The 25,694-nt window shown below is 58.7% G+C and overlaps 12 protein-coding genes across 12 annotated transcripts; 5 read left to right on the forward strand and 7 right to left on the reverse strand.

Annotated features, from left to right (window-relative positions):
* Positions 1-53: 53 nt before the first annotated feature.
* Positions 54-2,112, reverse strand: FA10DRAFT_251364 (aspartyl-tRNA synthetase). The gene is made up of 5 exons (XM_025519605.1): positions 2,027-2,112; positions 1,840-1,969; positions 1,626-1,779; positions 307-1,568; positions 54-233 (listed from the first exon to the last, which is right to left on the reverse strand). Exons 1-5 carry the CDS (start codon positions 2,095-2,097, stop codon positions 177-179), a joined length of 1,674 nt encoding a protein of 557 aa, XP_025377267.1. The 5' UTR covers positions 2,098-2,112; the 3' UTR covers positions 54-176.
* A 165-nt stretch (positions 2,113-2,277) lies between these two features.
* On the forward strand, positions 2,278-3,091 carry FA10DRAFT_251368 (orotate phosphoribosyltransferase; the record flags this gene model as incomplete). The annotated part of the gene is made up of 1 exon (XM_025519606.1): positions 2,278-3,091. The coding sequence occupies one exon, from the start codon at positions 2,278-2,280 to the stop codon at positions 3,007-3,009; it is 732 nt and encodes a 243-aa protein (XP_025377268.1). The 3' UTR covers positions 3,010-3,091.
* On the reverse strand, positions 3,067-6,507 carry FA10DRAFT_219955 (hypothetical protein; the record flags this gene model as incomplete). Its single annotated transcript, XM_025518539.1, has 3 exons — positions 3,067-3,639; positions 3,727-3,966; positions 4,006-6,507. Coding segments are annotated over 3 exons (3,315 nt in total), but the record flags the coding sequence as incomplete, so codon positions are not given.
* Positions 6,508-6,894: 387 nt separating this feature from the next.
* FA10DRAFT_266582 (ribosomal protein L15) lies at positions 6,895-8,494 on the forward strand. The gene is made up of 4 exons (XM_025521553.1): positions 6,895-7,141; positions 7,222-7,385; positions 7,462-7,817; positions 7,892-8,494. The coding sequence occupies exons 1-4, from the start codon at positions 6,926-6,928 to the stop codon at positions 8,020-8,022; spliced, it is 867 nt and encodes a 288-aa protein (XP_025377270.1). The 5' UTR covers positions 6,895-6,925; the 3' UTR covers positions 8,023-8,494.
* On the reverse strand, positions 7,895-10,175 carry FA10DRAFT_266583 (hypothetical protein). Its single transcript, XM_025521554.1, has one exon. The coding sequence runs from the start codon at positions 10,148-10,150 to the stop codon at positions 8,177-8,179; it is 1,974 nt and encodes a 657-aa protein (XP_025377271.1). The 5' UTR covers positions 10,151-10,175; the 3' UTR covers positions 7,895-8,176.
* A 637-nt stretch (positions 10,176-10,812) lies between these two features.
* Positions 10,813-16,507, forward strand: FA10DRAFT_301356 (hypothetical protein). The gene is made up of 3 exons (XM_025524973.1): positions 10,813-11,150; positions 11,217-11,603; positions 11,657-16,507. Exons 2-3 carry the CDS (start codon positions 11,249-11,251, stop codon positions 16,387-16,389), a joined length of 5,088 nt encoding a protein of 1,695 aa, XP_025377272.1. The 5' UTR covers positions 10,813-11,150; positions 11,217-11,248; the 3' UTR covers positions 16,390-16,507.
* Positions 16,508-16,683: 176 nt separating this feature from the next.
* Positions 16,684-17,294, reverse strand: FA10DRAFT_285788 (putative Pre-mRNA splicing factor ini1; the record flags this gene model as incomplete). The annotated part of the gene is made up of 4 exons (XM_025524028.1): positions 16,684-16,812; positions 16,878-16,989; positions 17,143-17,223; positions 17,287-17,294. The coding sequence occupies 4 exons, from the start codon at positions 17,292-17,294 to the stop codon at positions 16,684-16,686; spliced, it is 330 nt and encodes a 109-aa protein (XP_025377273.1).
* A 148-nt stretch (positions 17,295-17,442) lies between these two features.
* Positions 17,443-18,930, forward strand: FA10DRAFT_266586 (hypothetical protein). Its single transcript, XM_025521555.1, has 6 exons — positions 17,443-17,502; positions 17,570-17,871; positions 17,941-18,133; positions 18,200-18,531; positions 18,592-18,707; positions 18,776-18,930. The coding sequence occupies exons 1-6, from the start codon at positions 17,491-17,493 to the stop codon at positions 18,856-18,858; spliced, it is 1,038 nt and encodes a 345-aa protein (XP_025377274.1). The 5' UTR covers positions 17,443-17,490; the 3' UTR covers positions 18,859-18,930.
* FA10DRAFT_266588 (hypothetical protein) lies at positions 18,877-19,649 on the reverse strand. Its single transcript, XM_025521556.1, has one exon. The coding sequence runs from the start codon at positions 19,571-19,573 to the stop codon at positions 18,941-18,943; it is 633 nt and encodes a 210-aa protein (XP_025377275.1). The 5' UTR covers positions 19,574-19,649; the 3' UTR covers positions 18,877-18,940.
* A 49-nt stretch (positions 19,650-19,698) lies between these two features.
* Positions 19,699-21,234, reverse strand: FA10DRAFT_266589 (O-sialoglyco protein endopeptidase). Its single transcript, XM_025521557.1, has 3 exons — positions 20,889-21,234; positions 19,858-20,801; positions 19,699-19,792 (listed from the first exon to the last, which is right to left on the reverse strand). Exons 1-3 carry the CDS (start codon positions 21,169-21,171, stop codon positions 19,781-19,783), a joined length of 1,239 nt encoding a protein of 412 aa, XP_025377276.1. The 5' UTR covers positions 21,172-21,234; the 3' UTR covers positions 19,699-19,780.
* Positions 21,235-21,649: 415 nt separating this feature from the next.
* Positions 21,650-23,570, forward strand: FA10DRAFT_279306 (acyl-CoA dehydrogenase NM domain-like protein). The gene is made up of 3 exons (XM_025523533.1): positions 21,650-21,868; positions 21,933-22,282; positions 22,346-23,570. The coding sequence occupies exons 1-3, from the start codon at positions 21,743-21,745 to the stop codon at positions 23,241-23,243; spliced, it is 1,374 nt and encodes a 457-aa protein (XP_025377277.1). The 5' UTR covers positions 21,650-21,742; the 3' UTR covers positions 23,244-23,570.
* On the reverse strand, positions 23,298-25,630 carry FA10DRAFT_251392 (FAD/NAD(P)-binding domain-containing protein). The gene is made up of 4 exons (XM_025519607.1): positions 25,110-25,630; positions 24,662-25,033; positions 23,670-24,598; positions 23,298-23,586 (listed from the first exon to the last, which is right to left on the reverse strand). Exons 1-4 carry the CDS (start codon positions 25,453-25,455, stop codon positions 23,389-23,391), a joined length of 1,845 nt encoding a protein of 614 aa, XP_025377278.1. The 5' UTR covers positions 25,456-25,630; the 3' UTR covers positions 23,298-23,388.
* Positions 25,631-25,694: the final 64 nt, after the last annotated feature.

Genomic DNA, 25,694 nt, shown 5'->3' on the forward strand with positions numbered 1-25,694 from the left:
AGCGGAGTCACTGCTTGCTCCGTCTCAACTTTGGCGCTGACTCATTTTGCAGACACGTGAGAAAGGAGCATGGTCCTTCGTCTTGTTTCTTTTCATTTGCCATTTCTACTTTCCCCTGCTTTCTAGCCACAGACTGGGTCCAATGCAATTCACAAGGGTAGAGAGCTGGGAAGCAATCAGGGCTCCAGCCGCTTGGGGTCGCGGGGGAACATGCTTGCTCTCCTGATGTTGCCCTGTTTGGAAAACGAGAATGTCAGGAAAGAGAGGCGGGGGATCGGCATCAAGCAACCAGAGATGGGTACACACCAGGCCGAGGTAGAACATGACGACACGCTCGAGACCGATGCCTGCTCCTGCATGGGGAGGGCAACCGAGCCTGAAGGCGTCGACGTATGGCTTCATGGCGCTGACGGGAATGTTGGCCTCGGCCATCCTCGCTTCGAGCAGCTTGGGGTCGTGGACACGCTGAGCGCCCGACAGAATCTCCTGTCCGCGGAAGAAAAAGTCGTACGACAGACTGTACTTGTCGTCCTTGGGGTCGGGCATCGTGTAGAACGGCCGAATGGCCAGCGGGAACCGGTCCAACATGAAGAAGTCGCTCTTGTACTTGTCGCGCACAGCCTTGCCCAGGACGCGCTCCTGCTCCGTGCTCAAATCGTCGTAGTCGCCAATCTCCTGGCCCGCCTCGCGCAGCATCTTGACGGCCTCGGGGAATTCGAGCCGCGGCATTTGATCGGGGACGAGGAAGTCCTCGACAGGGAATTGCTTTCGGATCACCTCGATTTCCTTGCTGTACCGCTTGGGAAGCTGCTGGAAGATGAAGGTGAAAAGGCCCGAGAGAACGTCGAGAACCTCGTGGTAGTGCTCGTCGAAAGCCATCTCGAGGTCGAGGCCGGTGAATTCCGTCATGTGGCGAGGCGTGTTGCTGTCCTCTGCCCGGAACACGGGGCCAATCTCATAGACTTTGCCAAAGTCGGCAGAGATGGCCATCTGCTTGGGAAGCTGGGGAGATTGGGCCAGGAAGGCGTCGCCCTTGAAGTAGCTGACCTTGAAGACGCTGGCTCCGCTCTCGGTGGCTGCTGCCTGGAGCTTGGGCGTGTGGATCTCAACGAAGCCCCGGTCATCGAGGAATTCGCGGAAGAGCTTGCAGACGCCGTGCTGGATACGGAAGATGGCCTGGTTCGTGGCCGTGCGCAGGTCCAGGACACGGTTGTCGAGGCGCGTGTCGATGCCGATAAATGCCATTGGCCTGTCGGTCGACTGCGAGGCCTGAATCTCGGCGTCGGACCGCACGGCATCATCGACGTAGAAGGGAATGGGCTCGTCAAGCTTGAGCCCAGAGACGACGTGGATCTTGCTGATCTTGACCTCGGCATCCTTGACTGTCACCGTAGATGACTCGATAGGCTTGTCGACCTTGGATACGGTGCCCTCGACTTGGACGATAGTCTCTGCGTCGATGCCGTTGGCCCACTTGACCATCTGCTTCGACACCTTTTCGGGTGCCTGAGCCAGAACGCACTGAACACAGTCGAATCGCTTACGCAGCGTCAGGAAGACGAGCTTGGCTGTTTCCAGTGTCAGCTGTAAGAGGCCCAAAGGTGAGCGACGGGCCTGTCACATACCAGAGGGAGACCTCGACTGCTGAATGCGAGCCGTGAAGAGCACATCCTTGCCGTCCAAGGCAGCGCTGATCTCGCCAATGTCGGTGAATTTGCGCCCTGTCCGCTCCTGCGACTGGTTCAATGGCAGCTCGCCGTAGTTTTGCGAAGCAAAGTCCTGCATTCAATGCAACAGATCAGCCTCTAGGCTTCCTGATCAGGAACAAATGTGACACACCTGCTCGCTTGCTTCTCGTTGCGCCTTCTCGGCAGCAACCCTGGCAGCCGTCTCTGCCTTTTTCCGCTCCTTTTCCAGCTTGGCTGCCCTCTTCTTCTTCTGGTTGTCCGACAGCGGGGTTCCGTCCGGGCTGTGCTCCGGTGTCAGGCCATCGTGCCCCTTTCGATACACAGCTTCTGCTACTCACTTGAGCTCCTCATCGAGGTTGGGCGCCGCGGCGGGCGCCTTCTCGGGTTGCTGTTGCTCCTGGCTCGCCATGTTTGTGTAGTCGAGTCAAGAAGAAAGGATCAGGGACGAGCGCCCTAGACAGAGAAAGAAAGCTTGCTTTTCTTTTTTGTCGGCCGAGGCTCCACCTCGTCAACTCTTTCTGCTTTCCTTTTTTTCCCAATTTCTTATCCTGCTGATCAGGATCGACCCGACAATCTCTAGAACAGCACCATGGCTGCGCCCTTTGCCGTGCACGCCGTACCGACCTCGGCCCGGGACCCCAAGACGTCTTCGACGCTGGAGCCGTACCAGGTCTCGTACCTCTCGATGCTCCTCTCGTCGGAGATTCTCAAGTTTGGCGGTCCATTCACCCTCAAGTCGGGCCGCCAGTCGCCCTACTTTTTCAACGCGGGCCTCTTCTGCACGGGCGAGAGCATCGCCGCCGTCGCGAGCTGCTATGCCGAGCGGATCAAGCGCAGCGGCGTCGAGTTTGACGTCCTGTTTGGCCCTGCCTACAAGGGCATCCCGCTCGCTGCCACGGTCGCCATGGCCCTGCAGCTGCAGCACGGCATCAATGTCGGCTTCACCTACAACCGCAAGGAGGCTAAGACGCACGGCGAGGGCGGCACCCTGGTCGGTGCGTCAATGAAGGGAAAGAGGGTGCTCGTACTCGACGACGTCATGACGGCCGGCACCGCCATCAACGAGGCCGTTGCATACATTGCGGCAGAGAAGGACGCAAAGCTCGTCGGCGTCTGCATTGCCCTCGATAGGCAGGAGCGGATCAAGGAGGACGACACGGAGGGGACCGTCGACATGGTGAGCAAGCGGCTAGGTGTGCCAGTCCTCAGCGTCGTGGGACTGGACCAGATCATTGCGTTCCTTGAGGCGCGGGGAGGATACGAAAAGGAGATCGAGAGCATGAAGGACTACCGGGCAAGATACGGCAGCGTAAAGGGGTGAACGTGTTGTTTGTGAAAAAAAAATGGCATTTCTATCTAGAGTCCCTATTTGTGTGTGCTAGAAGCGCGAACCAAACGTGATGATGACCTTGCTCATGATGTTGGCCGCGGCCAAGACACCGATGATGAGGCCGACGTGGGAGACGAGGAGCGTCACAGCGCCGGTCATGAATCTCGGCGTCCAGATCTTGAAGAGCATCAGATGCCTCTTGAAGTGCGCTGCAAAGAGCGCAGACGAGAACGTCACAATGGAGTGATAGAGGATAAAGGACAAGGAGGCGTCCAGGAGGACAGCCAGCGTCGGCATCCTTTCTTCCTCTGGCGCTGCTTGGGCGGCGCTTCCCTGTTGCTGCTGCTGCTGCTGCTGCTGAGAAGCTCCCCTTCGTGGCCTCGGGGCCAAATTCCACAGGACCAGCAACGGCACCGCCATTGCTGGTAGCAGCGCTACTGGACCAAAGCTGTTGAGCGCGACGAGGAGGGGCGAGAAGGGGTAGACGACCGTGTCGAATCCTACAAAGGCGGTCCTCCATTGGATCGATGCAAAGGTGGCCTGGTGACCTGTAGCAAAGAACGTCACAAAACCCACGAGGGCCACTGTCGCCACCTCCAGGAATGTCACGGTGGGCGATCCCTTGGGACCAGACGCTGCTGCGGCGGCTGCAGCAAACGAGGACGACGGTGTGTCATTGCCCTTTTTGTTGGGAACTGCGGCGTCGACGGGAATGGCAGCCTTTGCGAGTGCTTCGTTGAGAAGACGTCCGTCACGTTCGCCGTCGCCAGCCTCCGCGCAGCATACAATGACCAAAAAGGCCAGTACAAGGACAATTTGGCCCGTAGACTGAGCCACCAGGAAGAGCAGCGCGGTGACGAGGGAAAGCAGCAGAAGGTAGGAAGATCCGAGCGAGTTCGCAAAGCCCAGAACAATGAGCCTAGTTGTTGGAGCTCCAGGAGCCTGCGGCTGCTGCTGCTGCTGCTGCTGCTGCTGCGGTGGCGACACGTTTTCGCGTTTAAGCTCCAAGCACAGTGGACTAAAGGCCCAGAACGCCACACCGATGACGACGATGAGCATCATGTCGGCCCTCGCCAGCGCCATCTTTGCCCACTTCAGGGCACCCTGCGATGCTGGGCTCAGCTCTGAGCCAAGGATGTTGGAGGTGAGGAGCCAATCGATGAGCCAAAAGCCAGCACCTGCCAATAGCGCAGGCCGTACGAGCCAGTTGATAAAGAGGGGAGCGACGCCCGCGAAAGACCGACTGATACCCAAGGCATATCCGATGAGCGTGGGCAGGAAGAAGGAGAGGACGTAGGCAAAAAGGATGGCGATAGGACTGTTGGAAGACATGTCGCCCGCTCCGTAGAACGTCGATCGGCAATCGGGGGCCTGCTCTTCGCGGCAGATCCGGCTAAATGCGGCCAGGCGAAGCAAGAGGGCGGTGGCGGCCATGAGAGCTGGGATCCTCAATCGGAGACGTGCGGTGGGGCTCGCGACAAAGCCTTGCACGCCGCGATAGATGATGACCACCATGACGAGGGCCAGGACAATCTTGTCCTCGTGAACAGTGAAGCTGTTAGAGGAGAAGGCGACTGCATGGAGGAATGGGAGCAACATGCCAATGTATCCGTGCCCATCGGAGGGCAGCGCCAAAGACCGAAAAGCGCCGTCCTTGGATGAAAAGTTGAGACTAAGCTGACTGCCGAGAGCTGCTCCCGAGATGATGCTGTCCAAGACAGAGAAAGCTTGCAAAGGGCCCACGGGCACGAAGAAAATGGAGAAGAGCTTGCAAAGGAGGCCGGCCGTTGCTCCTCCTGCGGCGCCAAGGCACGTTGATGTGTACACGTCGGAGGCGAGATCCGTGACGTCCAGTGACGACCGAATGCCTCGCCGGGCAGCATTTCGGAGTGTCAGACACGTTGCGAGGCTCATGCCAAGGAGGGCGAGGCCGGCGGCAATCTTGAAGAGCTCAAATTTGGCCCAGACGCTGCGAGCACGGACGAGGCTGCTGCGAGTGAAGTTGAGATAGGCACGCGAGGCTTCCAGCTCAGCATGCTCGACGGCCTCTGACGATGCTCCTTGGTGAAGCAGGCGAGCATAGATTTCGTCCTTGAGGAGGGCTTGGTGCCAGTCGTGGCGGATCGAAGCCTCGAATGGCTGCAAATCCCTTGACTCTGCCGCGTAGGCGTTGAGGTAGCGGTGAATCTGGATGGCGTTTACACGGAGCGCTCGAAGCAGTCGATTCTTTGCTTGAGCGGCGTCGACAGCCTGCTGCAAAAAGACCTCAGGAATGACGGTACCCAGATTGTTGAAGGGAATGGGAAGGCCCATCAGAAGCGACATGGTGGGCACCAGGTCGATCTGCGCGACGGATCGATGGCCCTGCTCGGATGGACGAAGAGGGCTGAACTGAACATGTGGCTCGATATCGCCGCTATTCAGGCCTCGAAGGACATCGGCGGCGATCTTCTCGACATTGGAGCCCTTTCTCGCGCGGTCTTGCCGCGCATACATCCACAGGCCAGAGCCCACCTCGAGCTCGCCGTCGCCGCCGTGGTCACCCTTGTCGTCCATGCCATGATCTCCCAGAAGGACAAAGAGCGAGTCTTTGGGCAGATTGTCGATTATGACTTTGACCATGTCGTCCATCTCCTCGAGCTTAGTGCGCATACGAGGATGTGATGTTCCTAGTCTGTGACCAACGTGATCAACGCCGAGTGTGTGCCCGATGAGCAGCCGCCAGTCATTGTTCTTGCTCTCAAGCAACGGAAGCAACTTCTCCTTGACCCCTTGGTCGACGCTGTCGAGATCCTCGACGTTGAAGCTGTCGTAAGGGAAGGTCCAATCTGGATCAAACAACGAGGGGAACACGGTAACCCAGGTATCGTCGCCTGCGAAGCCAAGCTTGTTGGAGGATGCCTGGCTGTCTGCCAGCTTGCGCTTGAGCTGAGAGATCCAGTTGTCCTCGGTAATCTCTGCGCCACCAAAGTTGGAGCCAGCGTCGATGAAAGTGGGCAAGGTGCCCGTCGTCAGACCCTTGAGGCGCTGCAGCGTCGTCGTCGGCGCGTCCGCGAGAAAGTGTGCAAGGAAGGAGAGGTGCTGGTTTGATTCACGGCTCTCACGATCCTTTTGGGGAGGTAGCCTAAAGACGTCGTGGAAGAATGGATTCGCCGTGGTATCATTGCGCTCGATGGGCGCGATGAAGTCATAGCGAAGGGCATCGATGATGAGGACAAATGCGCGGTCGTACGTGGAGGGAAGGGTGCATTCGGCGTGCTTGAGCAAACTCTCCTGCCATTGCAGAATGTCTTGCTCCGTTCTTGTGAGCGGAGCTTCGACCTGGTCGATGGGCCGCGGAGGTTGCCACGTCTCGACGGGCGCCCGGTCGCAATGCGCTACGCCTTCGAGGGTGGTTCTTGTGAGCAGGAAACCCTTTGTGAAGATCCAGAGCGCGCCTGCTTGGATCGCCAAGAGGAACAAGAGGATCGCAGCCGCTGAGGCAGCCGGCTTGACGACGCTCGGTGGGCCTTCGGGATCCTCTCCCAGGTGCCGCTGTCGCTCCCGCTCCTGGTGCGAGGAGTGCGAGGTGTGCGAGGATCCGGACGATGAGCCTGAGTCAGACCTGTGCAGGCTCGGTGGCGGTGAAAGTTGCCCTTCTGGCACCGGAGGGTCTCCCAGGGGAAGCACCGGTGTCGGCCTCAGTCTCGACATCGCTCGTCTCCGTCGCCGTCGTTGTCTCCTTTGTCGTGGCCAACAGCAGGGAGCACGGGCGCTTTCTTGTTTCTTCCCAAAATAAAGCAACCCTTTCAATTCTTCCTGGGCGCACTCCCGCGCGCGCGCGTGGCAGAAAGGCTTGCCTTTTCTGACTTGCACAACTTTTTTCTCACTTCTTCGCATCGTCATCATCGACGACAGAGCATCGACAATGGCGAGCCTGGCATCGAATTTCGCGAGGCTATCCATCCTGCGCCCCAGCCTGCCCATGCTGGGCGCTACGCTGGCCACAAGGCATGCTGTCGCATCGACATCGACGAGGGGAGCCCGGGTGGTTGGCGGCAGGAGGCAGAGCTACGCAACGATTTCGTCCCCACCTTCCATCTTCAGCATCGGTAATCTCAAGCCACTGCAGCCCAAGAAGAACGTGAGTGTACAGCTGGCGCTGAGGATTGTGTTCTTATGCTTGTTTCGCTTGCTTACGAGATTGTATATGCGCCTCGACAGGTCAAGAGATTGGGAAGAGGACCGTCGTCGGGCCGAGGCGGGACATCGACGAGGGGCCACAAGGGACAAAAGGCCCGCTCCGGCAATGGCAAGCCGACGCCAGGGTTCGAGGGTGGCCAAACACCATTGATGAGGAGATATCCCAAGCGAGGCTTTACAAATATGTGAGTGGAAACCCAACGAACGCGTTCTCATGTCCTCGACGACGAGGCAGAGCAGCTGACGATGGTTGGTCATCAGCCATGCAAAGCAATACGTCGTCGTCAATGTCTCACGAATCCAAGACTGGATCGACCAGGGACGAATCGATCCTTCGGTTCCCATCACGGCGCGAGAGTTGCTGAACTCTCGTTGCGTGCATTCAGTCGGTGACGGCGTCAAGCTGCTGGGCGATGGCGCAGAGGAGCTCCGAACACCGATCAACATCATTGTCTCGCGTGCTTCTTACTCCGCAATTGAGGCCGTCGAGCGTGTCGGAGGGGCCATCGAGACGAGGTACTACACGGCTACGACGCTGAGGGCGCTCACCAAGCCCCACCTCTATGTCAACAGAGTGCTGCCGCGCCAGCCTGACCCGGTGTCCAAGAAGGAGCTGGGTGAGTAATCTCCTTGCCCTTTTCGTGTCTTTTCTTCTTCGTTCTAGCTCATCATTGCCCGCTTCTCTCGACAGTCTACTACGCAAACGTGGCAAATCGTGGATACCTTGCAAAGCGACCCGCGCCGCCCAAGAAGGAAGAGGAGCCAGAGGAGCCGGCACCGAGCGCTGCGCCCGTCGCAGAAGCAGTCCAAGGGCAGCCATGAAGGAAGCAGCACGCGCATGCATTCTCTTATTTTAATGTATTCTATGATACTGTGGAAAGATAAAGAGAACCATAAACGAACTGACTGTCCATGTATGGCATGAGACGCGATCCCGAGGAGGTGATTAAGAGAAGGGGCGCGAAGAAAGTCGCCATCACACCTCCCATGCCTTTGGCTGCCCATCGTCTCTAGGCACGAATCTCCGGTCGACCTCGCCGTTGGGTCGAGAGACGAGGTTGTTGTCCAGTGTGCTGTTCAGCGCCTCTTCGAGCTTCTTTCTGCTCTCTTGGTTCTCCCCCTCGCCTTCACCCCCTTTACCCGCCGCGCGCTTCTCCTTTTCGAGCTTTCTCCGCTTCTCGTCGGCGGCCTCGGCCAGCTTCCTGTGCCTCTCGACTTCTTCGAGGATGGACCGGGCTCCGCGCTTTGTCGCCAGCTCCCTCGCCACCTCCTGGCCCAGCTGTCTCGCATCGTCGATCGAGTGGCAGTGCTTCGTCATCTCGTAGCCGCAGTGCCTCGTGCCGTCGAGGGAGACGACAATGGCATACAGAAGCAGCTTGGCGCCCTCGCTTGGCTCCGTTGCGCGGTCTTCGGCCATGAAACGGCCCTTGTCACCCCGCTCCACAGCCCCGTCGCCATTCATGTGTCCGTTGCCGCTCGCAAGCCCGTCCGACGGCGGCTGGGGCCGGTCAGTGGCGAGCCTCTGGAGCGTGCTCGGCCTCGATGATGACGAGGACGACGACGACGACGACGACTCCTGCTTCTGCACCTGACTCGTGGGAATCGTGTGTCCCTCGACGACGAGCGCCTCAGCCCCCTCGTCGTCGCCGTTGTGGCTCGCCAGCCCATTGGACCGGTTGACCTGCTGCACGGCGGCCCGTTCGCACCGCACACCCTCGACGGCATCGTGGTCCTCGAACCTCGTCTCGACGCCGACGGGAATCGAACAGCCGCCCTCGAGCTCCCTCAGGAGCGAGCGCTCGGCCTCGGCGCGCCACGTTGCACGCCAGTCTCCAATCGAGCGCACCATCTCAAAGATGCGCGCATCGCGGTTCGTCCGTGGGTCGGCGCCCTCGGGTGGGGTGCGCACCTCAATAGCAAGCGAGCCTTGGCCCACGCTGTACATGAGCACGGGCGCCGAGAGAAAGGCCGTGATCCTGGATGCCATGCCCAGGCGGACCAGGCCGGCTGCGGCGAGGACGAGGGCGGTGTAGGGCCCTGTGGGTGAGTCGAGCTTGGCAAGGCGCGTGTTGAGGTTGCCGCGCACGTCGCTGAAGACGAGGTTGGGATATCGCCTTCGCAGCTGCGCCACTCTCCGCACCGACGAGGTGCCAATGACGGATCCGGGCGGGAGCTCGTCGAGCGTTTTGTAGGGCAGGCCATCCTTGATCACGAGGGCATCCCGCGGGTCTTCCCTCTCCAAGATGGAAGCGAGCGTCAGGCCTGGAGGAAGCTCCGTGGGCACATCCTTGAGGCAGTGGACGATGGCATCGACGGCGCCTTGGGCCAGCGCAACCTCGAGTTCCTTTGTCCAAATGGCCTTTCCCTCACCGCCAATGACGTACAGGGGAGAGCGCAGATTCTGATCACCAGACGTGCTCATCGAGGTGATGGGAAAGGTGCTGGGCTTGCTCAGACCGAGTGCATCTAGCCGGGCGGCCCATTCGGCCAGCTGGGCAGGCGTGAGTGGCTGCGTCGGCGAGTCTGGAGGGGTGCCATTGTCAGACGTCGAGCTGAACAAGGGCGAGTGGTTGCCAAAGTGCGACGAGAGCATCTCGCTGACATGGCTGCTCTGCACCAGTGCCAGCTGCGAATTGCGACTGGCGAGGACGAGGCTCGTGTCCGGGTCCAGCGTGCTCCCAGCGCCAGGCGCAAGGGGATTGATGTTGGCGGCAGCCTTGGCCTGCTCGAGGTACATCGACGTGGTCCTCGAGATGGGCGGTGTGGCAGCCAGGTCCTCTGGCGTACGGAAAAAGACACACTTGTCGCCGGTGGGAGGCCTCAACGTCGAGGCCGTCGCATGCTTTGTGGGGGGATGCCCTGGCGGGAGCGGCTGCGTGGGCGCGTGTGCGACGGGGCATTGCGCCGTGCCCTCGTCGACCTTGTGCCCGTTTGTGTCGACTTCGAGCATTGTCGTCGTTTTATGATGATGATGGTCGTGATGTTTCTTCGATCCCGAGAAGTGGCGTGGTCGCGTAGTCTAGCTGCAGCCTGAGACTTTCTCGTTCGACCCGGCCAACCGGGGTCTTGCGCCTTTTGCCAAAAAAACAGTTGCACGTGAGTATCGAAGGCCGCCCAACCAGTCAGGGCCCTGCTGATCGACCCCGATTAGAAATCAGCACACGCCTCGGTTCCTGTCGAGCCCGCTCTTCGTTGTTGGCCGGCTCTATTATTGTCGAGTGACCAAAAGTTGCATGCGAGCAGATCAGCATGTCTTGCACCGTCATTGATCGTTATATAGGATGGTAGCCTAAAAGGGCCGATCTACCACTATAAACGTCATCACGGGAGTGCATTTCAGGTACCGCTGGTCAATAACATTAAAAGCACTGGCCGACAAGGTCATTTAGTCTTCCACTGTGTTGTACAACACCCTTTATCCGGCGCTCTACGAGGTGTCCTGGCAAAAGCAACCAGATGCTGGGCTGCCTGCGTGTGTACGTGTTCCTTGTCGCCAATTGAGAGGAGGCCAGACCCTTGGGCTACTCTAAGACCGCGCCGCGCTTCCAGCTCCACCCTGGGGTATTTATTATTTTTATTTTATTTTCTTGTCTCAGCAAGAGATAGAGGCAACGTTGGCTCACTTGTGTTTTCACCCGTTGCCATCATAACATCAACGACGACCCTTCTCACGACCCCTCTCTTCTCTCTCTCTTTCTCTCTTACATTACGACCTTTTCCCGCCCTTTCGCTTTGCGCGTCCGAACCATTCTTGCGCCGCTCGCTTCCCTGCCGGCACACGCTGACTCACCCTCGACGCGTCCAACGGCTCTTTGTCGCGCGGCGCTTTGCAGTCGTTCCTGCTCCTGCTGGGAAAGCAGCCTGGGAGCGGACGACATCCTTTTGCTTTGAGCTCGCGTAATCACGAAGCTCTCGTCTGGTGGCTCTGTAGATAGGGCTGCCTGAGCGAGGTGAGTCTTGCACCCTTCGAAATGGAGGCAGTAAAAGGTGCAACTGACACGCATGGGCGACACCAGACGCTCGTGTTTCGTGCGCTCTCCCACGTCGCATGGTTGGTTCTAGCGTTGGACAGCCCACTCTCCTCGACTGCTGGGCATGTCGGGATCTCAAGCGGTTCCGCGCCGTCCTCAAGGGCGGTAACGCCGGCGCGGGTGGTGGTGGCGGTGGTGGAACAGCCAACCTATCGTCGTCGCACCCTCGCTCGCCGGCACACCACTCTTGGGGCAGTGCAGGAAACCACCAGCACGGGCCGTGTCCCCCGTCTGAAGTCAATCGAAGGGACCATCTCGGCAGGACGACGTTACACTTGATCGCAGCGAGCAAAGAGCCCGGCTCGGTAGACTACCTCACCGCCCTCCTTGCTCATCCCAGTATCAACGTCAATCTGCAGGACCACGAAAGTGGTGAGTGTTGGAGACGTCGTTCCGACCTCAATCACGCTGACTCCTCTTCTCAGGCTGGACCCCGCTGCATCGAGCTCTCTACGATGGGAATCTAGTCACTGCCCTGACTCTCTTGAAGCGCTCGGTGCCTGCCGACCACCGCATCAAGGACTTTGAAGGTCTGACCCCTTTCGACCTTTATAACTCGACGTTGCATGGTACCAACCCTCCGCCAACTGAGGGACACGTCGGCGACCTTTTTCTTTGGGGCGCCAACCGGAACTTCACGCTCGGCGTTGGAGATGGAGACGATCGGGGACTGCCGGATCGGACGCAGCTGAGGAGACGGGAGGGCGACCGTCGCGACGGCAGCGGAGAACCCGGCGCGCGGTTCGATCGGATCAAGGTCAAGGACATTGGCATGAACAAGTTTGCTTCGATCATCCTCACGGCAGAGCGTTCCAACAATGTCTGGGCTTGTGGTATTGGCGCAAATGGGAGGATTGGAAGGGCGCCATCGACGCAGACGAGCTTTGAGCCCTTGCGCGACTTTCCAGATCTGGCTACGTCGATTGCCGTGGGGCCTGATCACACCTGCATCGTCACTGCGTCAGGTGATTTATACACGTTTGGTTACAACCGCTTCTCGCAGCTTGGGTTTGGCCTCGAGCATGGACAGGGGCAGGTTTCGTCGACTGGAGCGTCAAAGGGCACCGCTTCAGCCACCTTTGGAGGGACTGGCGCACCTACGGCGAATCAAGCGGACCTGGATGTCCAGATCACACCGCGAAAGGTCCAGGGACCTCTCAAGAAGGAGCACGTTCTCGGTGCAGCGGCCGGCAAGATGCATTCGGCCGCCTTTACCGCAGAGGGGCTCTACACTTGGGGCACCAATACGGGCCAGCTCGGGTACGACCGCAATGCCACCCCGGTCCAGGTCAATCCTCGCAAGGTGACGGCCCTTGCCGCGACGCAGGCCATCAAGTCGGTGGCCGTGACCGATTACGCGACGGCGTGCCTGCTCGGCTCGGGCGATGTCATGCTCCTGCACAACGACTCTTCCTTCTACGTCCGTTTCCCTCAGGCTGGCTTCAGCTCCGACATGTCCGTCTTCCGACCTCGCCAGGCGCGACCGAAGCCTTCGATTCGCAGACTCGTCTCGGGTCCCAACAATGCATTCGCGGCCATCTCCGACATGGGTGACCTCTGGCACTTTGCCATTGACCATCCCTCGGAATACGCAAAGGACGGCGTGGCTGGCTCGAAACCGACGATCAAGCCGCAGCTGGTGTGGTCGGTGCGAAAGAACAAAAAGATTGGCGCCGCGAGAGACGTTGCCCTGGGCGGAGGATCTGATCTGATCCTCGTCACCGAATCAGGCCACGTCTTTGTGAGATCCAAAAAGGGCGGCGACCAAGGCTTGAATACCTCTGCAGGTGCTGGTGCGACTGCGATTGGAGGCGGTGTTGTTCCATCTGCCACAGCTGTGAGCACGGGAGGAGGAAAGGGCAAGTCTGGCTGGAAGCCAGTACCGTACCTTCAGCGAGTGGTTCGCGTCGCGACAAACGAAAGCGGCGGCTGGGCCGCTCTCAAAGTCGACGCTTCCATCCGTGAGATCAAAGTGCGAGGAAGGTCCGTCAATGAAGCCCTTCAGAGTCTCTTGCCCCACCTCAAGGCCCACTCGCTCAACGGCAAGGCTGGCGACGAGATCGAAGCCAATCGCAACAGTATCGCAGCTGACCTTGCCGAGGCGGCGCTGGCCGTCGAGGATGCTGCGAGGAATGGGGAGGGCAGCGACAACGACGGAAGCAGCGTCAGCAGCAGCGGCGAGGAAGACAACGAAGGAGAACTTAGCGCGGCTCGACATCTTCGTATGGCCCAGCTCATTGGCGAGGCCGCACGGCGCTGGGAGGGATCAACAGAGGGCCAAAGATATGGACCCGACAACGTCAGCTTGCCTCCGTTCGGCTGCGATATGTTCCTCATTGCTGGTGGGAGATATCTGCCTGCTCATCGGGCCATCTTTGCTGCGCGGATGCCATCCATTGCGGCTCAGGTCGAAGATCCACCTACAAAGGGCACAGGAGGTGCTCCTCCAGGCGTCATCGTTCGCAGAGTTGGCTCTGCCAACGTCATTACGGTGACGTTGCCTGGCTGCTCATTTGCCACAGCCCTCTTTCTGCTCCACTACATCTACACCGATGACCTGCCTGCCGTGTGGACGGCCAGCGTTGGACTACGCATCGAGAAGCAGTATGCATCGCTCAAGCTCAATCGCAGTCAGATTCATGCTCAACTCAAGGAGCTGGCAAGGCTCTTGGAATTGCCCGCTCTTGCTCCGGCCCTGGATTCCCCAGTACCCCGACCGCCACGACCGACACTGGCAGGCGACCTTGGCCGCTTGTTCAACAAACACGTCAATGTCGAGGTCCACTCTTCACCGCTTCACGACGTCATTCTTCGCTTCTCTGATCGCACCGTCCCGGCGCATTCGGCCCTGCTGCGTCGATCTTCCTTCTTCTCGTCCTTCTTCCAGCCGCACTGGACGTCATTCCGATGGAAAGAGGGTATCATCAACATTGACATGACGCACGTTAGATGGGAGGTGGCCAAGGTCGCCTTGGCCCATATTTACACCGACATCGGCGTAGAAGTGCTGGCGGGGACCGATGTGGATCGATCTCATGACCAGTACATTGACTTCCTCGTTGAGGTCATGGCGCTGGCCAACGAGCTGCTTTTGGAGAAGCTCAAGCTCGTCTGCAGTGCCCTCCTCCGCCGTCGCTTGCAGCCGAGCCATGCGGCAGCCATGATGACCGACGCAGACTTCTACCATGCCGTGCCGCTTAAGGAGGCTGTCATGGACTACATTTCGCGTACCATGGAGACCCTTCTCGAGTCGGCCCTCCTCGATGATCTCGAACACCGCATGCTCAAGGACCTGACACGCTTCATTCGCAACCGTCAAGACGAGCGCATGCATCGCAAGGCCGCCGAAGAATACCTGACCGGTCTCTTTGTCAAACATGCAGATTACGTTGAGGACCTCGACATCCCGCCGCCGTCGCTGGGGCTCGTCGCTTTCAAGGTGCCCAAGCGGCAGCCCTACTCCCCTGGCTCGGGTCCCGTTGATGCTTCCTTTTCAGCTGCAAGTCGGCGCGGAAGGAACGGGTCGTCTTCGACGCCCATCACAAGTCCAGATCTCAAGCCAATCGCGCTCACCGGCTCGACACCGTCTGCGCATGACAGCAGCTTGATGTTCTCCATGGATGACGATGTCGATGCCGGCGGAGCATCGCCTTCCTTGGGTCCAACCGCTCGTGCGAACGGCCGATCTTCCAGCGGCTTCTCTCTTCCACCTGCGGCCACGACTTCCAAGACACCTCCCTCGTCTGGGCCCGGAGGGGCCCCATGGAGATCCAAGACTGTCGAGAAGGAGAAGCAGACCGGGACTGGGTCACCGCTGATGGACTTGCGATCCATCATGGCTGCGGAACAATCGCGCAGACCGTCGGGGATGGGATCATCGTCCATGTCAAACTCGCTCGGGGCGACGGGTCCGGGTAGTGCTTCCGCTGGTGGCTCACATGCAGGCAGTGGCACAGTCACGCCAGTCAAGGGTGTTTCTGCCGCAGTGCCACAACAGCAGCAACAGGGATTCCTACCTGTGCAGATGGCAACGAAGCTCTCGCAAAAGGACCGAAAGAGGCAGCAGCAGCAGCAACAACAACAACAGCAACAGCAATCCTCTTTTGGAACCTCTGTTTCTGAAGCGCCATCTCCAGCTTGGGCCTCTTCCGGCGCTGCTCAGGGCCAAAGTGGGGGCACGACGGCCTCTCCTTGGAAGCTGCCGGAGTCAAGAATGTCGTCTACGCCTCCGCACCACGGGACGCCGCCTCTCCGACCGGTAGCGACGCCGCTGCAGCAGGATACCCCGGTGTCCTCCTCGTCTTCATCCAGGATGATGGGCCCGACTTACACGCCGACACGTGTGCCCAGCGGCGTACCGTCATCGTCCTCGTCATCCTTCTCGAGACCGTCAGCCTTGAAGCGGAGCATGGGCTCAGATCTGGGAGGATCAGCCGCCGCCATTGGCTCGGGTAGCAGCCCTTGGTCAACACCGGCCGCTACGTCTGTTGGACTCCCTGCGCCTTCCACGTTGAGGCTCGGAGAGAAGTTGCAGGACCTCTCGCTCGGCAATGCTTCTTTCCCGCCACGGCCCTCTCCGCCCGGTTCTCACCCCAGTACTGGAGGAGCCGGAGCCGGAGGCAGCGGCAAGAAGAGTTTCGCCGAGATCCAAGCCGAGGAGGAGAAATCGATGCTGCACGCTGCACAGTGGCAGAGCTCGCAACGAGTCAAAAGCTTTGCACAGCTCCAGGAGGAGGACCGGTTGGAAGGAGAGAGGCGCAAGAGGGAAGAGAGGGAGAGGGAGGAGTTTGAAAGGTGGTTTGAAGAGGAGAGCATTAAGGTCAGGTCCGAGCAGGGCGCGGCTGGAGCTGGAGGACAGCGAGGAAGGGGAGGAGGGGCAAGCAGGGGAAGAGGAAGGGGCGGTGGAAAGGGCAAGAAGGACAAGGAGAAGGAGCCAGGGCCTTCTTCGTCTGCACCTGCTAGTAGGGGTGGTGGCAGCGGCAGCGGCAGTGGCAGCGGCGGACGCGGTCGCGGTGGTGCAAGAGGCGGCTCCTCGAGTGGCTCTAGAGGAGGGCGCGGTGGGCGTGGGGGAGCAGCACCAACGGGGGGAGGGCCTCCGGCTGCTGGTGCCCACCAGAACCCGACTGCGCCCGTCTTTACACCCTCAGGTGCTGCCTAGCTGTTTCGTCTTCGAATCTCGTCGGGAGTCATTGTTATACTTATAGAGCTTTTCGTTATGCTTGTCTTTGTAGCAGCTAGAATCGGGACTGGTTTATCTTTGAAATGGCCAAGTGCTTCTCCGTTCACTTGTGCTGGCTCGACTTCACTGCTTGATGGTCGATGATGTATAGAATTACAAAGGTATGACTATGAAGGACACGGGCACGTTGGTTCACCCTCTTTGGAAGCTGTGTTACGATACCAAGGCAAAGCTCAGTCTACTGGTCACGATGAGGGGGGTAAACGTCTCTACTCACGTCTGGGCCTGATTCTTCTTCCGGAGGTAGTACAGATCGGTCCTGCTCGCACCGAGATTGACGACCTTTGGACACCCATCACGGTCTTTTTCGAGCCGCGTACATTCGGCACAGTAGTATGCATCCTGTGAGGGTCTCGTGTCAGAGAAGAAATGACAAGAGGGGAGGTGGACGAAAGGTTTTAACTTACCGAGATGCCGGAGTTGCCACAGATGATGCAGCGCCCGCCGTACGTTCCAAAGTTGCACTCTTCGCATATGCGAACGAGCGTCGCAGGCCGCACGAGTGAGTCGCAGATAGGGCTGTTGCAGCTCGTGTCAGCACAGGTCATCAAGACAACAAGAGAGGCAGAGAGAGGCAGAGAGAGGCAGAGAGAGGCAGAGAGAGGCAGAGAGAGGCAGAGAGAGGCAGAGAGAGGCAGAGAGAGGCAGAGAGAGGCAGGAGGGGCGACTCACCATTTGCCATCGCACTTTTCGCACAGACGACCGATTGCGATGCCCGGGAGCTTTCGGCACAGGATCAGATCCGGATGATGTCTGAACGTGATTGCAGACGGTCAGCACACGGTCTCTCTTGTGATGAATTCTAGACAGACTCACTTGGACATGGTGGCGAGGTGATCGTTGTTGCCTGCGAAGAAGTTGCGCGCCGCGCTGAGAAAAAGAAAAAGAAGTACTGTCGTCGACGGCTCAGCGGCCTGCATAATCTCCACCCTGCGAACGAACAAAGCCACGCGTGTGTGAAGGCTGCCTTATCTCCTTTCCCTCTTTCTTCCCACCGCCTTCTTGGGCTCGTTGACGAAGATGAAGAAAAAGGTCAGTGCTGCTATCTCACCTGCCTGTACCAGGTTAAACCGTGCTGACGAGACAACTGCCTATACAGATTCTCCTCATGGGCCGATCAGGCTCGGGCAAGACGTCGATGCGCGCCCTCGTCTTTTCGGCCTACAAGGCCGCCGACACTGCCCGGCTCGGCCAGACGGTCGATGTCGAGCACTCCCACGTCCGCTTCCTGGGGAATTTGGTCTTGAACCTGTGGGATTGCGGGGGCCAGCAAGCCTACATGTCCAATTACATCGACAGCAAGCGTCACACAGTCTTTACTGCTGTCGGCGTCCTCATCTACGTCTTTGATCTCGTCGGCGAGGACAGCGAGGAGTGGGACAAGGACGTGAGGAGCTACAAGTGAGGAGCGCATGTGATGGAAATCCTGAGGTCTAAGTGAAAGCTGACAAGCGGTCGGATGGTGGACAGAGACTGCCTCTCGGCCTTGCAGACAAATTCGCCCGATGCCCACGTCTTCTGCCTGCTGCACAAGATGGACCTCGTTGAGGCTTCTCGTAGGAGGTCCGTGTATGCCTCGAGGGTCGAAGAGCTGCAGAAAAAGAGCGAAGGCACAACAATCCACTGCTTTGCGACAAGCATCTGGGACGAAACCATCTACAAGGTGCGGCTTTGTTCGTCTTTGGACTGCCAAGACCACTTCTGACCGAGCATTTCTTCTCTTGAAAAGGCGTGGTCGCGTATCATCCACACGCTGATCCCAAATGTCTCGGACCTCGAGCGACATCTGTCATTGTTTGCGCGCACCAACTCGGCTGCCGAGGTCGTCGTCTTTGAGCGCTCCACCTTTCTCGTCATCTCCAGAAGCACGGCCAAGAATCTTTTGTCACCTAATGGTGGCACAGAGAACAAGGGACCAGTGGAGTACACGAGCTCAGACGAGGACAACGACGAATTACTAGGATTTCCGCCATCATCCGACAAGGAGAGCTCGTCGCAGCTGAGTCCGGGCAGGTTTGGCAAGATTAGCCAGATGGTAAAGAGCCTCAGGCTGGTTTGCTCGTGAGTATTTTTGCCTTTTCTCTCGAGGCCGTGGAACACAGTTGCTCACGCCAACAACAGCAAGCTGCAATCGCACTTTCAGGCCATCGAGATCCAGGGGGCAACTTTTGCTGCTTACCTCGATGTCCTGACGCCCAACACCTACATCATGGTCGTGACTACCGACCCACGGATAGGTATGTCGTCCCATATACTCTGTATCCCAAGGCTGCTGCTGACCACTCCCATCTCTGCGTTCACTCAGAGCTTGGCGCGATCAAGCTCAACGTTCATCTCGCAAGAGACCAATTCGAAAAGCTTCAAGCCCTCAACATCAGCAGTCGATAAGCGCAGGCAAATCTGAGATACCCTTTCACAAATAAACATGACAACAGAACAATCAATCATCCTATTTGTAACATTCTCTATGTCATGCGTCTGCCTCTTCGTCTTCGTCCTCTTCCTCGTCGTCTGAATCTCTCTTTCGGAAGATGAGCTCGCTGGCGCCCGCTGCCCCTGCGCTGGCGATGCGCCTCTTCTTGGCCGCCGCTTCCCCGTCGTCGTGGTCGCCGTCTTGCTCCTCCTTTCCGGCACCCGCTGCCTCGTTCTGACCTGGCGCAGGGCCCTTGACCTGCATTTTCCGCTGCTTCTTCTTGTCCCTCTTGGCCCTGTTCTTGCTCGTCTTGCCCTCGAGCTCCTTCTCGCGCTCCCTCTTTCGCTGCTCAAACTCCCTCCTTTCCTGCTCCTCCTTTGCCTCGTCCTCCATCAGCCGAATGCGCTCGTACTCGCGCCGCCTGCTGTGCTTGTATACGTGGAACTCGCCCGAGCCCGCCCCGGCGCTGCTCCCGCTGACATTTTTCATCATCTCGCGCGGCGGCCGCAGCTGCTTCTTGGCCGACGACGACGACGCGGGCGGGATGACGACTTCCTTGGACGACGCCTGGAGCCGGGCGAGGGCTAGTGCTTGCTGCTCGACCGGCGTCAAGTTGTGCCGCTTACGTTGCGCCGGTTCGGGCGAGGCGCTGCCGCCAGCAATGGGTGCCGGTCGAGGAGAGGCAGACATCGTGTGCAGCCTGGGCGGTGTAGACGGGCAAAGTGACTCGACGAAGGTTGGATGGATTGGAAACCAGAGAGACGCGCGAACTTTTTGCTCGAGTTTCCGATCACGGGCCACCTCTTTTCTTTTTCCTCAACGCCATCTTTTGCTGCATTTCAAGTCAAGGCAATGATGGGGGCTAGTAATATACATTTGGTTCTACATACACGGAAGTCAATCCCTCCACTGTTTGGACAATTGCATAGCTTGTCAGCTCTGTTGTGAAGTTGCTCGAACTGTGGGCTACTCACCGTGACTAGCGGCGCATCGGTCCGGAATCTTTGCGTCGTCGTCGTCTTTTCCAGCGGTGTGTCGAGGCCCATGCGATGAGCCAGGAGTCCAGCATGGGCAATCATGATGCCATTGTCGATGCAGAAACGCTCATCAGTGGCAAAGACTCTGCCGCCTCGCTCAATAGCCATGGTGCCCATCATGGCCTGCAGGCGCTTGTTGCTGCCCACGCCACCGACAATGAGCACCTCTGGGCTGCCGACGTGGGCCATTGCTCGCTCCGTAATCTCAACGAGCATGGCAAAGACATGCTCTTGCAGAGAGAAACAGAGGTCCGCTGCCGTAATGCCATCGTCTCCCTCTTCCCCCTGACCGTCTTGACTTAGCACTTTTGTCTCAATGCCAGCAGCCTCTTGGCCCTGGTGCCTCCCGTCTGAGCTGAAGCCGAGGCCGTTGGCGAGCGACGCCTTCATGTCCTCAAAGGCATCCCTGTTGTTGGCCTCGCCACCAGGCTTCTTTTGCTCGTTCCTATTCCCTCGATAGCGCTTGTCGCGCGTATAGGCTTCGGTGGCCGCCAAGATACCACCCAGACTGACATCCATGCCCTTTGTCGCATACGGCAGCGCCAGCAGCTTCCTCCCGCCCTTGGCCTCTTTTTCGATGTTCTGGCCGGGGCTCGGGTCGTTGCTCAGACCAATGACACGAGCAAAGCGGTCGAGGCAGTTTCCCACGGCAATGTCGAGCGTCTCGCCAAAGATTCGGTAGCGTTGGTTGCTGTACGCAATGACTTGGGTGTTGCCGCCCGAGACGTAGAGGACGATTGGGTTGCGCGCCCCCGTGATCGTTCGACCCATTTCAATGTGCCCAATGCAGTGATTGACGCCGACAAGGGGAAGGTTGTACATCAGTGCGAGTGTCCGTGCGACGATAGAGACGGACTGCAAAGGTGCGCCCATCCCTGGGCCTGTTCAATCGGACAACAAATCAGCTGCCGCCCTTGCAGCCTAAGCCAGCGGGATGAAATCCCTCAAAGAGGAGACAGCTGACTCACCCTTTGTGTAGCAGACACAGTCGCACTGCGAAATCGAGGCGATGCCAGCCTTTTTCACGGCCTCTCGCGAGACAGCGACGAGCCAGCGCCGATGATGGCGAGCCGTGTCCGAAGGCAGGAAGCCGGTGCCGGGAGGGGTGACGTAGGTGTGCCGCACGTTGGAGAGCACATCGACGGATTCATCGACGTTGTGACGCACCACACCGACGCCTAGCTTGTTTGCGCTCCCTTCTAGGCCCAAGGCCAGGAGCGGCCTCGTAGCGTGAGGTAGTGGCTCTGGCATGTCTGTTGTCTCGAAAGGGGCCCGAGCGTTCTTGGTTTTCTGTGCGAGCAATACCAAGAAAAGGGCAAAGGATGGGCAGACAGATGACACGTGAAGAGATTCTCGACTTTATCCGTCTGCAGGCGGACAAAAACTGTGGAGGAGCGTCGGCGCCGAGAACGGAGGACTTGGAAAACGAGGCTGAATCTATTCGTCTGCACTCTAAAGATTCTCCTGGCCTCAACAAAGGCCGGCCGCCACCTTGGCGGAGCCTGTCACTCTACGGCAAAACTCTGCAAGCCCCAAATAATAAAGGCGGCAGAAAATGTCCGTTCCCAGAGGTGCAAAGTAATAATTGCCATCAAAACACACAGGAGTACGGGCCACCGGGTTCCGGTCGGTTACTGTAGCCGTACGTGTTGCGACTTGGGAAGGTCTGACTAAAGATGAAGCGCGTTCAAGTGTTTCAGTGTGGGGGTGCTATAAAATCAAAGCCTTCTGGCAGATCCCTTTCCATCTCTTTCTCCTCACCGCTTCCTTTCTATCTCACAACTCTGGTCCTTCCACCCACCGAATACACATCCTGCCAACAATGGGTTCGACTCCTCATCCCGTTGTGTCTGAGGGAATCATCTCGCCTGGTGCCTGGGCCCTCATTTCGTCCAACTTCTCGCCTTATGCCAAGGACACACTCGGCAAGGTGGTCAACTTTGTCATTGTGAGTCTCTCTCTTCTTGGCCACTACACATTGCGGCTAGTTTGAAGTCTGACCTGTGCGGCAGAACGAGTGCAACCCAGCCGAGGAGACCTACCATGCGCAGCTCGGCAAGGACGCAGCGACTCGATGGACGACTGTGCCTCCGGTGATTGAAGACCTCAAGAAAAAGGCCAAGGCACAGGGCCTCTGGAACCTCTTCCTGTCCAAAGCCCACTACCCCAAGCACGGCACACCGCTGACCAACCTCGAGTATGGCGTCATGGCCGAGGTCATGGGACGAGGTGGCCACTTCACCAGCGAGGCTTTCAACTGCAGCGCGCCAGACACGGGCAACATGGAGGTGCTGGCAAAGTACGGAAACGAGGAGCAGCAGCGCACCTGGCTCATTCCCCTTCTCAACGGCGAGATCCGATCGTGAGTGGCGTGGTCGAAGCACCTTGTCTGGACCTACACTGAGTCTCAATCTCCCCTGAATAGAGCGTTTGCCATGACGGAAAAGAACGTGGCGTCGTCGGATGCGACCAACATCTGCACCTCGATCCGGCAAGAGGGCGACGAGATTGTCATCAACGGACACAAGTGGTGGATCTCGGGCGCGGGTGACCCGCGCTGCAAGGTGCACCTGCTCATGGGCAAGTCGCACCCAGACAACGAAAACGCGTACCGGCAGCAGTCGATGGTCATCATCCCTGCCAACACGCCTGGCGTGCGTGTCGTGAGGCCGATGCACGTCTTTGGCTACGACGATGCGCCCGAGGGCCACTGCGAGATTCTGTACGAAAACGTGCGGGTGCCGCTCAAGAACCTCATCAAGGGCTGGGGCGCCGGCTTCGAGATCATCCAGGGCCGCCTGGGTCCCGGCCGGATCCACCACTGCATGCGGACCGTCGGCACGGCAGAGCGGGCACTCGAGTACATGGTGCGAAGAGCGACGGACAAGAAGAGGACGCCGTTTGGAAAGATGCTGTGCGAGCACGGCACCGTGGTGGCGAATATCGCCCAGTGCCGCATCAAGATCGAACAGGCCCGTCTACTCGTCCTCTCGGCCGCCAGGATGATCGACCTGTACGGCGCAAAGGCGGCTCAGAGCCAGATTGCGTATGCCAAGGTTGCCGTCATCAACTCGTCGCTCGAAGTCGTCGACCATGCGATGCAGGTCCACGGCGCTGCAGGCATCAGCCAGGACTTTCCCCTGGCGGGCATGTATGCTGGCCTGCGGACGCTGCGATACGCAGACGGGCCCGATGAGGTGCACCTCCAGCAGCAGGGCCGACAGGAGCTCAAGAAGTCGGAGAAGCTTTGGCTGCGCTACAACGCGACGATGGCCAAGAGCAAGGAGGTCCAGAAGGCCTACAATGTCAAAGCGCACCTGTAGATTTCTCTCTCACTCTCTCACTCTCCCTTGCTCGTCCGGTGTCATTGGTTACTCTCTCCTCTCCCACCTCTTTTTGTGATTCTACACTCGTCAAATAAGCGGCAAAAGTCATGGTCAAATTCTAACGATGAAAGAACAAAGAAGTTTAAGCCTTGGTTGGCTTGGGAGGCGTCTTGATTGGGTACTTTGTCTTGTCCACCTTGGGCACCGTTCCAAGACCGAGCACCTTGTTGCCGTATACCTTCCACCACGGGGTCGATGCTGGGATCTGGGCGTTGCCGGGCAGGCCCGTGTAGACGAGGTCGGCCCAGTTGGGCCAGATGCTGCGAATGTAGAATCGCCACTGACATTCAACACAGACGTCAGCTCCCTCTTCTCATCTTTACTCTTTCCCTGCCGCTATAGAATAGACGGAACCATGCTCACCTGCCAGTCGGGGTACATTGCCGTGATTCGACCCGAGTTTTCGTCCTGGTACCATGCGCCGCAACCCGTCGAGAAGACGAGCTGGTTCATGGCCTTGTTGACCCAGTACTGCTCGTCTTCCTCGGCCTGCTCCTTTACGTCAAACGACGGTCCGACTTTGAGCTGCTGGGCTTCCGTGGCCTTGTCGGCCTCGCCCTGCTTTCCAGGCAGGTGAAGGCGGAGCGTGGCCTCGTCTGGCGTGGGCGAGTCGATGAGGACAGGCTTGGCGACCTCGAGGAGGTAGAGGACCTGCGATTCGGACGTGGCAATGAGGCTCTGGTGGCCTGTGGCCGAGTTGGGGCCGTTGAGGTTGCCGTAGTTGGGGAAGCCAGCCATGAGCGTCGCTCGGTAGTTGACGGGACCCCCTGCGCCAAATTGGCTCCAGTGCTCGCGAATCTCTTGGCCCTTGGCGCCGTAGACGCGCATGGGGAACCCAGCCCGGTTGGTGGCAAAGCCGTTGGCCATGATGATGACGTCTGCGGGCAGGCGGCGGCCGTCGGCCGTGACGGCGGCATCGGACTCGATGCGTGCAATCTTTGACCGTTCCAGATTGACGTGGTCCTCGTTGAGGCACTTGAGATAGTCCTCGTCGAGGATGCGTCGCTTGCAGCCGACCATGACCTCCTTTTGCGTGGGGATGAGAGCATCCCAGTACTTTTTGGGGGCAAGCTTGCGGGCGTGGTTGGTGCAGTTGCGCTCCCACACCCAGCGGAACAGGTTGCCGAGCGGGTTGAGGAGCGTAATGGTAAAGTGGGACTCCATGACACACCAGATGATGAAGCGCTGGAACCACATGAAGAAGGGGACGTGGGACACGAGCCAGCGCCAGCCGGGCAGCTTGTCCATGGGGTTGTGAGGGATGGGCGCGTACCAGTGCTTGGAACGCACAGCTGTTGGAGAGGCAGTCGCTAGGTCAGCTTCCCTCGTGTGCAGTCTTTTGAAAGAACTCTCACCCTGGGTCAGTGACTTGGCTTCCTTTGCGACCACGGGCATGAACTGGGTGGCCGAGCAGCCGTTGCCCACGACTACGACATTTTTGTCCTTGAGTGAGACGCTCTGGTCCCAGCGAGCCGAGTGGAAGAGGGGGCCCTTGAAGTCCTTCCAGCCATCGATGCCCGGCTCCTTGGGCGTCGAAAGGCCACCGACAGCCGAGACAAAGAGGTTGCAGACGTAATGGTGTTGCTTGCCCGCCTGTGGGCCCGAACCGATGTCCTCGGTGGCCAGATGCCAGAGCTTCGTCTTTGCATCGAAGCGGGCCTCGTGGACGACCATCTGAAGCCGCATGCGCTCCAACAGGCCAAACTCGGCCGCGACGAGGTTGAAGTCTGTCCGTTTTGCACGTTCTAGTCAGCAAATGCACACCAATCTTACGGTTGAGGCGCGCGGCCACTGCAAACTCACAGTCCCTCAGCTCAGCCTGCTTGGGAAAGAAGCGGCTCCAGTCTGTCTTTTGTCGAAAGGAGAACGAATAGAGGGGCGCAGGGACGTCGCAGCCGGCCTGCGGGTAGTTGTTCTGGCTCGCGCTCCATGTGCCCGCCACGCTGTCGGTCTTTTCAATGACGATAAAGTCCGAGACGTTGAGCTTGCGCTGGAGCTGCACGCCCATGGCGATGCCGCTGATGCCGGCGCCCACGATGATGCATCGGTGGTACTCGGGGGTTTCATTGAAGGCAGCATGCGGCGTGGCCGAAGCCTCGCTGCTCGCGGGGGCCAGAGGTTCCTTCTTGGGTGCCGACGAGGGTGCCATGGCTTGGTTGGAGGTGGTAATGGTGAAGGATCAACACCTGCTTCCCACTCTGATCTGGGGCAACTGCTGCTGCTAGAGCTCTATCCAGCTTTCACATCGAATACGCCTTTTCCTCTCCGCTTTTTTTTTTTTCTCCACCCACTCTGCCATTCGGATTTGTTGCTCCCGCTTTCAGATCATGACTTGCAATTTTCCCTTTTTTTCTCCCCTTCTTCTCCCCAATTTTATATGACGCTTTT

The sequence above is a fragment of the Acaromyces ingoldii genome (assembly GCF_003144295.1).
Source record: "Acaromyces ingoldii strain MCA 4198 unplaced genomic scaffold FA10scaffold_3, whole genome shotgun sequence".
Classification (NCBI taxonomy): Eukaryota; Fungi; Basidiomycota; class Exobasidiomycetes; order Exobasidiales; family Cryptobasidiaceae; genus Acaromyces; species Acaromyces ingoldii.

Bases quoted from the DNA above. Each gene is read 5' to 3' on its own strand.
- FA10DRAFT_251364 (XM_025519605.1), bottom strand. From the start codon at position 2,097: ATGGCGAGCCAGGAGCAACAGCAACCCGAGAAGGCGCCCGCCGCGGCG. The intron at 1,569-1,625 runs GTATGTGACAGG...CACTGGAAACAG, and splicing joins GCAGTCGAGGTCTCCCTCTG to CCAAGCTCGTCTTCCTGACG. The intron at 234-306 runs GTGTGTACCCAT...TTTTCCAAACAG, and splicing joins TCATGTTCTACCTCGGCCTG to GGCAACATCAGGAGAGCAAG.
- FA10DRAFT_266582 (XM_025521553.1), top strand. From the start codon at position 6,926: ATGGCGAGCCTGGCATCGAATTTCGCGAGGCTATCCATCCTGCGCCCC. The intron at 7,386-7,461 runs GTGAGTGGAAAC...GTTGGTCATCAG, and splicing joins AAGCGAGGCTTTACAAATAT to CCATGCAAAGCAATACGTCG. The intron at 7,818-7,891 runs GTGAGTAATCTC...TTCTCTCGACAG, and splicing joins GGTGTCCAAGAAGGAGCTGG to TCTACTACGCAAACGTGGCA.
- FA10DRAFT_266583 (XM_025521554.1), bottom strand. From the start codon at position 10,150: ATGCTCGAAGTCGACACAAACGGGCACAAGGTCGACGAGGGCACGGCG.
- FA10DRAFT_301356 (XM_025524973.1), top strand. From the start codon at position 11,249: ATGGTTGGTTCTAGCGTTGGACAGCCCACTCTCCTCGACTGCTGGGCA. The intron at 11,604-11,656 runs GTGAGTGTTGGA...TCCTCTTCTCAG, and splicing joins TCTGCAGGACCACGAAAGTG to GCTGGACCCCGCTGCATCGA.
- FA10DRAFT_266586 (XM_025521555.1), top strand. The intron at 18,134-18,199 runs GTGCGGCTTTGT...TCTCTTGAAAAG, and splicing joins GGGACGAAACCATCTACAAG to GCGTGGTCGCGTATCATCCA. The intron at 18,708-18,775 runs GTATGTCGTCCC...GCGTTCACTCAG, and splicing joins GACTACCGACCCACGGATAG to AGCTTGGCGCGATCAAGCTC.
- FA10DRAFT_266588 (XM_025521556.1), bottom strand. From the start codon at position 19,573: ATGTCTGCCTCTCCTCGACCGGCACCCATTGCTGGCGGCAGCGCCTCG.
- FA10DRAFT_266589 (XM_025521557.1), bottom strand. From the start codon at position 21,171: ATGCCAGAGCCACTACCTCACGCTACGAGGCCGCTCCTGGCCTTGGGC. The intron at 20,802-20,888 runs GTGAGTCAGCTG...CCGATTGAACAG, and splicing joins CTGTGTCTGCTACACAAAGG to GCCCAGGGATGGGCGCACCT.
- FA10DRAFT_279306 (XM_025523533.1), top strand. From the start codon at position 21,743: ATGGGTTCGACTCCTCATCCCGTTGTGTCTGAGGGAATCATCTCGCCT. The intron at 21,869-21,932 runs GTGAGTCTCTCT...CCTGTGCGGCAG, and splicing joins AGGTGGTCAACTTTGTCATT to AACGAGTGCAACCCAGCCGA. The intron at 22,283-22,345 runs GTGAGTGGCGTG...TCCCCTGAATAG, and splicing joins CTCAACGGCGAGATCCGATC to AGCGTTTGCCATGACGGAAA.
- FA10DRAFT_251392 (XM_025519607.1), bottom strand. From the start codon at position 25,455: ATGGCACCCTCGTCGGCACCCAAGAAGGAACCTCTGGCCCCCGCGAGC. The intron at 25,034-25,109 runs GTGAGTTTGCAG...CAAAACGGACAG, and splicing joins GCAGGCTGAGCTGAGGGACT to ACTTCAACCTCGTCGCGGCC. The intron at 23,587-23,669 runs GTGAGCATGGTT...GTTGAATGTCAG, and splicing joins CAATGTACCCCGACTGGCAG to TGGCGATTCTACATTCGCAG.